We start from the raw sequence: 13,719 nt of genomic DNA, 5'->3' as shown, positions 1-13,719 counted from the left end.
GTTAGGGTCAGGAGTGGGATTCAGCTGGTTCGGACCGGTTCAACCGAACCGGATGTTAATTTTACGTCTGGTTTGGCGAACCGGTAGTTCCGATGACCGGCTGCCCCCTCCCACCCTAACCCCTCCCAGGAGTCTTCATGCAGTCCATTTTGGATCCCAGGTAAATGCAGGGGGCACGTGAAGACAGGGGAGGCTCATGAAGGGTGAAAATGGGCCTGTTTCCCGCCTCCGGAAGGCCTCTAGAGCCCGTGGGCCATGCCCACCCAGCAACCATGCAGAGAACCAGTTGCTAAAATTTTTGAATCCCACCCCTGGTTAGGGTGCTAGTAATAAGTCTGTAGGTGATGACATTGTCATGAGGAGCTAATTAAACATTGTCATGAGGAGCTAATTAAAAGTTGTAGGACCCTAATCTGGGTGCTGTTATATTCATAGGGATAACTATAAATCATTATCAGATTCATCAATGTCATGCTTTTGCACATCAAACATATCCAAGGGAATCAATGAGGCAGTCGAATGCACATTTTCCTCCAAAAAACACAACTACATCCGTTGGTTGGATCAAGTTGGCGAAAACTGCATACACTCTAACCACAAATGTATTCTAATGAGGTAGTTCATAAATTCAATTGGTGTTGTTAATACTGCAGGAGAGGCAGTTTGACTAGTAGAGTCCTTCAAGCATATCCTTCACATGATTTCGAAGGAATGAAAGCTTGGATGAAGTATGCATAAGTCAAACAGTTATCAGCTCTTCCAAGAAATAACATGAAGGAACGCTCCCATACCATATAATATATGTGGGAATATCTATAATTTTGTATTTATTTATTTTGTCCTGCTTATGTAGTGTCTATTGGAGGTGGTGACCATTTGAGAACTGTACGCAATCGAATTTCATTTTAATCTATGCCGATTAGGGTATATTCAATGTGACAGTAAAGTTATTGTAACTTCTAAGTAAGGTCTTCAGGGATGCAGTGGCTCAGTGGCTAAGACACTGAGCTTGTCAATCAGAAAGGTCGGCAGTTCAGCGGTTCGAATCCCTAGTGCCACGTAATGGAGTGAGCTCCCGTTACTTGTCCCAGCTTCTGCCAACCTAGCAGTTTGAAAGCACGTAAAAAATGCAAGTAGAAAAATAGGGACCACTTTGGTGAGAAGGGAACAGCATTCCGTGCGCCTTCAGGGTTTAGTCCTGCCAGCCACATGACCACAGAGACATCTTTGGACAGTGCTGGCTCTTCAGCTTTGTAATCGAAATGAGCCCCCTAGAGACAGAAACGACCAGTACATATGTGCCAGGGGAACCTTTCCTTTAAGTAAGGTCTAATGTACAGTTCAGGAGACCTTATAAAGGGCTGTGAATTGAAACACCTTTCAGGTAGTTGATGATTGTTATGTATATGTAAATAACATAGCTGGGTTGACAATATATAAACTACAAATATATATGTTTGTAGCTTTAAGGAAAAATACTGCAATGTATTATGCTGTGTTCTGGTTGGTTAATTATGCTACAAGTTGCCATAAGAGGGAGCTATAGATCATGGTTTAATTCTCTTTCTCTTTTTCACTGATGATCTCTCTGGATACTGATACTGACTGACTATGGACTGATACTGACTAACCCTGTTTATTTTGATATTCTGTTGATATTGAAGGTTATTTGTTGTATTATGGTTTGATATTTGTCTGCTGTAAAAGACATGGAACCGGTAAGAAGACTTTATAACTGGATATTTCCGGACTGTTAAAAATGTGTATGACATGGACTGTTTATTGGACTGTGCTATTTCTTCAAGTAAACATTAATACAACTTGTTCAACTCTGTGTGGCTGTATATTTCTTCATAACTGTTCTCATAAACCATTTTCCGTGTGCATATCCTTTTTATACAAGGGTTGCTCTGCACATATCCTAACAATGATTATCCATGCTTTTCAACAGTGTCCCGGAGGAGCCTTCACGCCCAACATTCGGACAACCAAGGAGTTCCCAGATGATGTGGTTACTTTCATCAGGAATCATCCTTTGATGTTTAATTCCATCTATCCAATTCATAAGAGGCCATTAATTATTCGGACAGGCACGGACTACAAGTACACAAAGATAGCCGTTGATCGGGTCAGTGCGGCCGATGGAAGATATCATGTTTTGTTTCTTGGAACCGGTAAGAACATTTAGAGCATTGTGTTTCTTCAGTTCAGATTCACCATCTATGTTTATTTTTGCAGCAGGATCACAACAAAATTTGTGTGCTATCAGGTAGGTGATTATGATTTAGGACAAGGATTATCCATTCCTACCCCTGAAGGTTTAGAAAGGCAGACCGGCAGGGAAGGGAAAAAGGGAAGGGAAGGGAAGGGAAGGGAAGGAGAAAGGAAAGGATAGGAAAGAAAAGGAAAGGAAAGGCGAGAAGGAAAGGTGAGAAGGAAGGAAGGAAGGAAGGAAGGAAGGAAGGAAGGAAGGAAGGAAGGAAGGAAGGAAGGAAGGAAGGAAGAAGGAAGGAAGGAAGGAAGGAGAGTTACAAAACCTTAAAATTTAGGAGGAACCAATAAAGGAGAATATTGTAGCTCCCTACTTCCTAGGTAACTTATTAGCTCCTTCCTTCCTTCCTTCCTTCCTTCCTTCCTTCCTTCCTTCCTTCCTTCCTTCCTTCCTTCCTTCCTTCCTTCCTTCCTCCTTTTGTAATTTACTTAGCGACTAAAATAGCAAGAAAGCTACCAAAGTCACCAAGCTCAGAGCACCAAGGACCCCACTCCTAACTTAGGAAGAATCAAGACAAGATTAGGGATGGGCTAGAAATTTGTTCAGCTTTTTTTGTGTGTGTTTCCAAACTAATAAGAAAGCATGCAGAAACTTAAATCTTAAATTGCATTTATTAGAATACAGTATTCAAACAAAAATAGTGAGGAGAAAGTCATAAGAACATGTGGAACATATAGAAGTTGTCAGACAATGATGTAATAAACCATAAAATGTATAAAGTAAGCTTCCAGCTGGCTTTCATCCCTAAGTCCCCAAGGCAGGACTAGAACTCACCGTCTGCTTGTGATTGACCCAAAGTCACCCAGCTGGCTTTCATACCTATGGTGGGACTAGAACTCTCCATCTCCTGGTAACTGATCCAAAGTCACCCAGCTGGCTTTCATGCTTAGTCCCTAAGGCAGGACTAGAACTCACCATCTGCTTGTGATTGACCCAAAGTCACCCAGCTGGCTTTCATGCCTAAGGTGGGACTAGAACTCTCCATCTCCTGGTGATTGACCCAAAGTCACCCAGCTGGCTTTCATGCCTAAGGTGGGACTAGAACTCTTCATCTTCTGCATTATTGGTCCAAAGTCACCCAGCTGGCTTTCATGCCTAAGGTGGGACTAGAACTCTCCATCTTCTGCGTTATTGGTCCAAAGTCACCCAGCTGGCTTTCATGCCTAAGGTGGGACTAGAACTCTTCATCTTCTGCATTATTGGTCCAAAGTCACACAGCTGGCTTTCATGCCTAAGGTGGGACTAGAACTCTCCATCTCCTGGTGATTGACCCAAAGTCACCCAGCTTGTTTTCATACCTAATGTAGCACTAGAACTCTCCATCTTCTGCGTTATTGGTCCAAAGTCACCCAGCTGGCTTTCATGCCTAAGGTGGGACTAGAACTCTCCATCTCCTGGTGATTGACCCAAAGTCACCCAGCTTGTTTTCATGCCTAATGTAGCACTAGAACTCTCCATCTTCTGCGTTATTGGTCCAAAGTCACCCAGCTGGCTTTCATCCCTAAGGTGGGACTAGAACTCTCCATCTCCTGGTGATTGACCCAAAGTCGCCCAACTGGCTTTCCTGCCTACTGCAGGACTAGAACTCATGGTCTTCTTTCTAGCCTGGTACTTAAACCAGTAAACCAAACTGGCTCTCTTAGATATGTACTAATTATATTATTGTGTGTTCCACCCATACGGAAAGTCAGTTCCAATTGATCCTGGAAGCCAAAAGAGCTAGTCTCACATTTTCAGCATTTCTCATCTTGCCAATGGAGCATTGTTCCAAAGGTTCCACTTGAATAGTGCGCTTTCTTTGGCTTGGCTTGCATTGAAATGCCTTGGGTGTCAATCACCTAAGTAACAAATGAAGAACTTCTTTTTTTAAAACAAACAAACAAACCAGCAAACCCGGTGCATAACATACCTTGATCGTCGTATTCCTCCCTCCCTGCCCCCCCTTTTTTTTTGGCCGTCTCAAAAGGATTGCCAGGGATTTAACCTAAAGAAATCCATCAACACGAGAACGTTGGAACGAAGAAGATAACTTAATGAAAACATTTGTGACTGTTTCTTTCTGGGGAGCGTAAAAAAAACAAAAAAAACCACAACTGCATTGTGTAAGATTGACAGGCTTAGTAATTGATGCTTGGGGCTGTTGCAGCCCTCTGGCAAATGAGAGTTTGGCAGAGTGGCAACATTGAGGGTTAAGATGCACTTACCATGGGTGACCAGGGAGCAAAGCCAACAATGGGTGAGTTACATCTATTGTTGTCTATAATACAACATTGTTCTACAAATTATGGGTTTCCCGAGCCAAATTCAGAAAGCAGGCTTCAGAACAGATCCAAATTCACATCTTGAGTAGACTTCCTGGGGTTAAGAGCTCATGTTGCTTGGCTTGGCTTGGCTTTATAGGTAAAGGCAAAGGTTCCCCTCGCACATCCGTGCTAGCCATTTCCGGCTCTAGGGGGCACTGCTCATCTCCGTTACAAACCTGAAGAGCCAGTGTTGTCCGAAGACGTCTCCATGGTCATGTGGCCGGCATGACTAAACGCCAAAGGTGCATGGAACGCTATTATCTTCCCATCAAAGGGGTCCCTGTTTTTCTACTTGCATTTTTTTTTTTTTTTTTTGCATGCTTTCGAACTGCTAGGTTGGCAGAAGCTGGGACAAGGAACGGGAGCTCACTCCATGACGCAGCAATGCTAGGGATTCGAACCACCGAACTGCCAACCTTTCTGATTGACAAGCTCAATGTCTTAGCCACTGAGCCACCACATTCTCCACCCCCGCCTTTTTTTTGGCTTTATACATTTCTCCAATTTCCACTGGCCAGTTTCATGGTACAAGATACGTTCTGATTGAAGGGTTCAAAATTCCCTTTTTCTCAGATTTGGAAATGCCTTTTTTGGAGGGTAGTCTTGAAAAACAAGGGGAAAAAAGCTATAAGTTCTCAACTTACAACAGTTCATGTAGTGACCATTCAAAGTTACAATGGCAATGGAGAAAGTGACATATGACCGTTTTTCACACTTCTGACTGTATCCCCATCAAAATTCAGAGGCTTGGGTACGGACTCATATTTATGACGATTTTGCCATGTCCTGGTGACCACAATTTTGTGACCTTCTGACTAACCAAGTCAACGAGGAATCCAGATTCACTTAACAACCATGTGGCTCACTTAACAACTGCAGTGATTTACTTAATGACTGTGGCAAGAAAGGTCATAATGAGCCTCGGTGGTGCAGTGGTTAGAGTGCTGTACTGCAGGCCACTTCTGCTGGCTGCCGGCTGCCTACAATTTGGCAGTTCAAATCCCACCATGCTCAAGGTTGACTCAGCCTTCCATCCTTCCGAGGTGGATAAAGTAAGGACCCAGATTGTTGGGGGCAAGAATCTGACTTTGTAAACTGCTTAGAGAGGGCTGTGAAGCACTATGAAGTGGTAAATAAGTCTATTGCTATTGCCCTTCCTTCCTTCCTTCCTTCCTTCCTTCCTTCCTTCCTTCCTTCCTTCCTTCCTTCCTTCCTTCCTTCCTTCCTTCCTCCTTCTGTCCTTCCCTCTCCCTCCTTCTTCCTTCCTTTGTTTCTTCCTTCCTTTCTTTCTCTCTCTTCCTTTCTCATTCTCCTTCCTGGTGGCGCAGTGGTTAGCATGCAGTATTGCAGGCTAATCCTGCCCACAGCCAGCAGTTCGATCCTGACTGGCTCAAGGTTGACTCAGCCTTCCATCCCTCTGAGGTGGGTAAAATGAGGAGCCAGACTGTTGGGGGCAATATGCTTACTCTGTAAAACCGCTTCGAGAGGGATGTAAACTCTGTGAAGCGGTATATAAATCTTCTATTGCTTGGAAAGGAAGGAAGGAAGGAAGAAAGGAAGGAAGGAAGGAAGGAAGGAAGGAAGGAAGGAAGGAAGGAAGGAAGGCATAGTGGTGGAATGGTTAGAATGCAGTGTTTCAGGCTAACTCTGCCCACTGCTAGGAGTTCGATCAAGGTTGACTCAGCCTTCCATCCTTCCAAGGTTGGTAAAATGAGGACCCAGATTGTTGGAGGCAATAGGCTGACTCTGTAAACTGCTTAGAGAGGGCTCTAAAGCACTATAAAGCGGTATATAAGTCTATGTGTTATTGCTATTGCTAACACGGGGCAAAATTCATTTAACAACTGCCTTGCTGATCAACGGATATTCTGGACTTCCATTGTGGCTGTAAGTCGAGGACTACCTGTGACAAGTCAACACAAACCAAAAATGCATTGTGTCAAGCAGAATGATGCATTGGTTGGTTTAATTTTGAGAGAAACTCTGTTTTACACATCTGTAATGGGAGCCAAGACAAAGCATTATAATTTATGGCTGAAATTTGCAATGTTGGCTCTTGGTTTTTTTTTATTGGTTTAGGGTTTTTTTTTCTTTTTTTGGTTTTGCTTTGTTTAACAAAACAGAGGGAGAAAACCCACATCCACACACATAGAGAGAGACACATATATAATTTAAAATGATGAAAAGGCAATAACAATAGTATAAATAATATATAAGTTCTCATGGATATATAGACATATGTCCATGATTTTTTTTTACAGTTTCAATAAAGATGGTCAGGTTTGATTGTAATCATCCATCTATAATTTACAGCTATAGATAAGTCATTCAAAAGTACCAAGTAGCATCAGGTTTAATCCACTGAGGAATTACAGCCATAAATTTATCTTAATCACGGGAAGCACTAATTTTTGGCAATAATCAAAGCCCAGAAAAATCTACTTCTGTTGTCCAGCTGTCAATTTCCATGTAGTAGATATGTAGTTCAAAGGAATGAGTGCATCTGGAAATATTTGATCTGATTATGAAATTACCTCATTTTTAAGACAAGATGCAGAATCATAAACGAACACCTCAGCATATAAAATATTCTGAAACTGGGGGGAAAATGAATCCAAGGTTAAGCTGATGACAACCTCCAAGTAATTTCATGAAGCAGGTTATGGAAAGACTTCAGTGAATCTCAAGGTGTTCTAATTTCCTGGCCAAAGGCTGTTCATCACCCAGGAGGCTTTGACAACTTGTTGTTGTTGTTAAGTCGCTAAGTCATGTCTGACTCTTCGTGACCCCAAAGTCCAGCCTATCACTGTAATAAACTGAATTGATTGATTGAAAGTCTAGTTGCCTCTTAAAAAAGCACTTTTGGGCAATCATGACCTGGATGACTGAGAATCTCCATAGATATTCTATGGAATCGTTCAACCAGAAGGCAGAACATAGGCTCAATTTTATGCTTTTCATTTTCTCTCTCTCCCTCATCTCTTTCTCTCTCCCATCTCTCTCTCATCTCCCTCTCTATCTCTCATCTCTCTCTCTGTCTCTGTCTCATCTCTCTCTGTCTCATCTCTCTGTCTCATCTCTCTCTACCTACATGTCTATCTTTCATCTCTATCTTATCTCTCTCTCCGTCTCATCTCTCTGTCTCATTCTCTCTCTTTCTCTCTCTCTGTCTCATCTCTCTGTCTCATCTCTCTCTCATCTCCCTCTCTACTTGTCATCTCTCTCTCTCTCATTTCTCTCTCATCTTTCATCTATCTCTCTCTCTGTGTCATCATCTCTGTCTCATCTCTCTCTATCTATCTATGTATCTATCTTTCATCTCTCTCTGTCTCATCTCTCTGTCTCAATCTCTTTCTCTCTCTCTCTCTCTGTCTCAACTCTCTATCTCATCTCTCTCTCTCTCTCTCTCTTTGTCTCATCTCTCTCTCTCATCTCTCTCTCTCATCTTTCTCTCATCTCTCTCTCTGTGTCTCATCTCTCTCTGTCTCTTCTCTCTCATTTCAGGTCAAATACTTCCCAATCTGCAGCCATTTTCAAACCACAGAGAGACCCCCTCAAAGCAAAACTGTGATGCATTTGCACTGTGGGCCAACATTTCCTAACAATTGTGGCGGTGGATTTTTGTCTGTGTGTGATGTGGGAAAGAGGCCTTGCTCTGTGAGGCCTTTCTGCTTTGTTTATTTGTTTATTTTTTTTAAAAAAAAATGAGGAAAAATTGCTCAGTGAAAAAGCCCGTTTTGAAGTCTGACTTTTGATGTTGCGTGTATTCACTGGAGCATTTTCCTAGGGCTGATTTATATTTAAAAAATGTATGGAAAGATTTAAACTTTTATCTTGAATTAGTCCGTGGAACATAGTATGTAGCCGCCAAACATCTGTGTGTTCTGCGCTAACCATGCTTTGATATAAACAATCATATTTGAGTTCTCTACAAGAAGGCCATTCTTCTGTCAATTGACAAGGTGGGGCAATATTTGGTTTTCTCATCTCAGTCCTTCCATGTCTGTGAGCATCATCTACACATACCTTTTTTTTAATTTCTATTTTTTGGCTCAAAAAATCTGCCTCTTGGCTATTTTGCTCTCCTGACGTCTTGTTTCCTGGCTTCCTTCCAAATCCTCAGAAAAAAATGGGATTTGTAATAATTACTTATAAAGCTAAGCATGCGTGAAATGCTTCTGGAAGGTTCAAAAGCCCCTTCATCTCTACTTAATCCTCATCGCCCTTTTTCTCTCTCTCAAACTTGGCTGTTTTAAGAGGGGGCAGACATCAACTCCCAGAATTCCATGCCCCTTCTGGAATTCTGGGAATGGATATCTACCACATTTCTTAAAATGGCCAATTTTTTTGGGGGAGCCACTATTTCATACCAACCAAGTCTGACAGAAAATTCATTTGCAGATGTGAGGCTCAAACAGAAAAATAATCACTGCTTTGAAGCTGCTTCTATTCATGGCAAAGTTAAGATGGTATTTCTTATTTGGAAACTCAGTTTTTATTCCCAGGTTGCTGCAGATTTCACTTTTGAAGATAAGAAATCTCAGTTAATAAAGCAAATGGCATATATTTAGTAGAATAATAGAGTTGGAGGGAGGTCTTCTACTCCAAACCCTGCTCAACCAGGAGGCTCTAAGAGGCATCTTGGAGTCTTAGTGGAAAACCAGTTAAATATGAGCCAACAGTGTGCAGTGGCAGCCAAAAAAGCTAATGCAATCCTAAGTTGCATTAACAGAGGGATACAATCAAGATCAAGGGAGGTACTAACACCACTCTATAAAGCCTTAGTAAGACCACACCTGGACCAGTTTTGGTCATCACATGATAAAAAAGATGTTGAGACTCTAGAAAGAGTGCCGAGAAGAGCAACCAGGATGATGAGGGGACTGGAGGCTAAAACTTATGAAGAACGGTTGCAGGAACTGGGCCTGGCTAGTCTAGGGAAGAGAAGGACCATGGGAGACAGGAGAGCATCTTCCAATAATTGAGGGGCTGCCACAGAGAGGAGGAAGAGGTCAAGCTATTTTCCAGGGCACCTGAAGGCCAGACAAGGAATAATGGATTGAAACTGAACGAGGAGAGATTCAACCTGGAAATAAGGAGAAATTGTCTGACAGTGAGAACAATCCACCCATGGAACAGAAGTTGCCTTCAGAAGTTGTGAGAGCTTCATCTCTGGAAGCTTTCAAGAAGAGACTGGACTTCCCTCTGTCAGAAATGGTGTAGAGTCTCCTGCTTGGGCAGGGGGTTGGACTAGATGATCTACAAGGTCCCTTCCAACTCTATTAATCTGTTAAAAACCCTATTTATTAGCATGTTAGCCACAATTGTTGCAATTTTACTCGTGAGAGGAAGAAGACTTTACATGAGACAGACAACAACCTTCTGATCGTTCCTGATCTTGGAATAATATGCATCCAGAGATCAATTCTGTTCTTGCCATTTTGAGTTTAGGCAAATTGTTAAAAACCTGGTTCTGGTTTTCTTTTTATAGGGGGAAAGGTTTTCATTTACATATACTTTTTTAAAATATATTTTCCATCTTACGGATTGCCTTCCATTTTGGCTGTACCTTCATTTCTTTTGCAAATCATTATGGAGTCAAGAGCCCCAAAACTGGAGTATCAAATTAAATTAAATTAATAAACCAGCTCCAAAAAGAGAAAAGAAAAGAACAGAAAGAAAACCTGCATTTCTACAACATGTGATACACTTTAGTTTTTAACTTTTCTCTCTGTGTTGTGCGAAATGAACCTACTGAGTTTCTTTGATGTATAATGCACACTCGGAATATAGATTAATTCAATAACAAGATTAAACTTGTTATGTGTATGCTGTTAGTGAGTATTCCGAACACTGGGAATGGAGTAAGCGAGAGAGTTAAGGGTTTTTATTTCTAAATCTTTGCAACAATTTGTTTTATTTTTATTCCAGTCTCTTTGAGCCAGGGGTAACTATTGAAAATTTACACCATAAAAAAAACCAACAACAGTGTTTTAAACCAGAAGTGGGTTTCTATTATTGGCTTTTTCCAAACACAGCTTCTTGTATTACAGTGGAGTTCACTTTAAAATATTCCAGTAGAACTGTGGTTTGGAGGAACATCAACCAAACTCACACATCAAGAGAGATATTTGAAAAGAAAAAATAATGGTGGATATATCGTTCACACGTTTGTTGAATTCTGAATGGTATAAAGTACTTCGGTGACTCTTGAAATTTTATATCTGTCTTAACTATTTTATAGTTCATGATACTATTGTTATTACTCCCAAGAAGAGATGTTAAAATGTCTTGATCATAAACGCTCCTTCTATCCAAGTATAACAAAATAATAACCTGGATCAGAATTTTTCAAATATCCCTTGGATTCAGCGGGCCACATTAGCAGGGAGATGAAATATTCTAGCCTTAATACGATGACAACAATTGTTCAAAAATAAAAATTGTGGGTCCATTTTTTTTCTCTCTCTGCATGTTTGAATGTATGCAGGTAATTCGGTGTCTGAAAACTGGCAAGAAAACAACCATAGTGACATGGGAGCTTGTATCTTTAATTTGATCCATGGGTAGATGTTTAACTTTTTCCATTGCCTGTTTGCTTTGGCATATATTGGGCATTGTTGCCTCAACAAACAATAGGACTCATTTACTTAAAATGTAATGTACAACTAGTTGCTATATAGATTTTAATGAAGAACTGTTGGTTAATATACAGGCAGAGAAATGGTTTTTTTTTTCCAGTTCAGTTTTATTACAGGCCTAAGGCAATATACAAGCCAAATACTGAATGAAAGCCATATTACATCTATCTATCTATCTATGTATCGTACCAGCCAATTTGGTTAAGGCACCAGGCTACAAAGTGAGAGGCTGTGAGTTCTTAATCCTTCTTAACCATGAAAGCCAGCTGGGTGACTTTGAGCCAATCACCAAGAGACAGGGAGTTCTAGTCCTGCCTCCCCATCCACGTTGCTCATCTTTGCATTGAATGCAGTGAAAACTCAACTCTTCTTTTCTGCATGGTTTAAAAATGGTCTGCTTCTTCTCTATTACAGACCAGGGGACGGTGCAGAAGGTGGTGGCCCTGCCCACTAATTCATCGACAAATGGAGAGCTTATCTTAGAAGAACTGGAAGTTTTTAAGGTTGGTCTCTCTCTCTCTCAAGATTCTTCATTTTTTTTTCCTCTCATCAAAACACTTTCATCTAACAAGCAGGCAAATAGATTACTAAAAGTAGCACCAAATTAAAACACATATAAACCACTATTAAATTTTACAGTCCCATGCAGTAATGGTAGTATCTTCTGTAGGAGATGAGAAAGCTGAGCTGGAAGGCGGGGTTAAACATGTCATCAGTTTGGAATCTTTGCGCTCCCACAAAAGACCTAAGTCCAGCTTCCCATGAATTCCATTGAATCTTATCAAGCACCAGTTTAGCTTTGACCATTATTTCACCAGATTCTTGTGCATAAGTAGCAATAATAAATTCTTCAGTGCTTTGAACTCAGCATGTTTTCCTATTTCTTTGCACCTGACATCTTCCTTGTATGACAAAACATGTGTAAGGAAAAACAGCTTCCTTACAGAGCACATCAAAACTTTAACAGTTCAACTCTGAACTTCTTATGGTTTTTTTGTTTTTGTTTTTTTTTTTTTTACTATTGCACTTTCATCTAAATTAGCTTGGCAAGATGGAATATTTCTTGGGGAAATGATAAAATGAAAAAAATGACTGCATTTTCTAATTACAGTGAGACATTGATATGGTAGATCTTGGCGCAATAACCAAATCTTTCCTGCAATTGCAGAAGATCACATTTCTGTGGCAATTTTTTCTCCTTGCTGTATGCCATGATGAAAATGATATGGTTTGTGCTCGTTTACCTAATTTGCATCAGAAGATCCCACCAATGAGATACATTAACCCAAAAGGATGTCATTTGCATAGTAGTTTTGTTAAAGAATACAACTCACCATGAAAACCTCTTTTCTCAGTCAACCCACATTTTAATACCAGATGTCCACTCTTTCTATGGGTCTGTTAAAAGGGAAGCTTCATCCTACTGATTTTGTGAGGTTGGGTTTCTCCAAGAGAAGAAAAGCAGAATTGCAATATTTTACACTCCGCTTTAAATCACTTGTTTTTCATTAAATTGTCAGCCTGGCTTGATATTCTCCCCCCCACCCTTCCTCTTCAAGTTATAACAGCTGCCACCAAATCTGACTTTTTCTTTGTTTATATCGTGATTACAATCTCTTGTGGTGGGATGTCAAGTATTCTGTGTGTGTTTGTGTGCCTATGTCTTAGTTGATAAGGTTTCTGAACTTTAAAAATCTTTTTTTAAAAAAAACACAGCATACTATTTTCTTTCTTATAACCCAAAAGTTTCCGATATTGGCCTCCATCAGCTGACGCTCTCAAAAAGTGATTTAGGAAGAAAAACCAGAGCAAGATTCATATTATTGTTTAACAGAATAACCGAGTTGGAAGGCACCTTGGAGATCTTCTAGTCCAACCTCCTGCTCAGGAAGGAGACCCTGTACCATTCCAGACAAATGGCTGTCCAATCTCTTCTTTAAACCTCCAGTGATGGAGCACCCATGATTTCTTGAGGGAAGTTGTTCCATTGATTAATTGTTCTAACTCTCGGGAAATTTCTTCTTAGGTTGCTTCTCTCCTGGATTCATTTCCATCCGTTGCTTCTTGTCCTCCCTCAGGTGCTCTCAGGAATAGCTTGAGTCCCTCTTCTTTGTGGCAGCCTCTTAGATATTGAAACACTTCCAAGACCCAATTCATGGACTTTGACAAGATATTTGGAAATCCATAGGAAATGGAGGGGGACTTGCTGATTTCCATGTGAACTGTTTGTGGAACCAGAAACATCCGTTATTTGCCAGTTTTTGCATCCAAGTTACAATTTATGCTCAGAAAAGGAGTCCCGTCGAAGCCAAGTCTGACTTTTGAAATCCTCGTTCCCATTCCCAAGCTCAGATTGGACTGCAACAGCTACAGGCTGAGTTCCTGTGCAGCAAAAAAGAAAAAGGAAATTAAAGAAAGAACCAGAAAATGACCCAAGATTCTTTCTGAGTCAAGCTGGATTTGGCCTATTTCACAACCCACTTCTACAGTTTTAAGACCCTTT

At 40.8% G+C, this 13,719-nt stretch overlaps 1 protein-coding gene across 1 annotated transcript in view; it reads left to right on the top strand.

Annotated features, from left to right (window-relative positions):
* Window positions 1-13,719, top strand: part of SEMA3C (semaphorin 3C) — a 148,097-nt gene that overhangs the window by 115,690 nt on the left and 18,688 nt on the right. The window contains exons 12-13 of the mRNA XM_087967839.1: window positions 1,952-2,174; window positions 11,631-11,719. Coding sequence (XP_087823965.1) covers window positions 1,952-2,174; window positions 11,631-11,719 — 312 coding nt within the window. The remainder of the gene's footprint in view (window positions 1-1,951; window positions 2,175-11,630; window positions 11,720-13,719) is intronic.

Source organism: Notechis scutatus, chromosome 6 (assembly GCF_049901735.1).
Source record: "Notechis scutatus isolate UNSWTSFEM ecotype Mainland chromosome 6, rNotScu1.2, whole genome shotgun sequence".
In the NCBI taxonomy this organism is placed as follows: domain Eukaryota; kingdom Metazoa; phylum Chordata; class Lepidosauria; order Squamata; family Elapidae; genus Notechis; species Notechis scutatus.
This window is presented reverse-complemented; position numbering and strand designations above follow the sequence as displayed.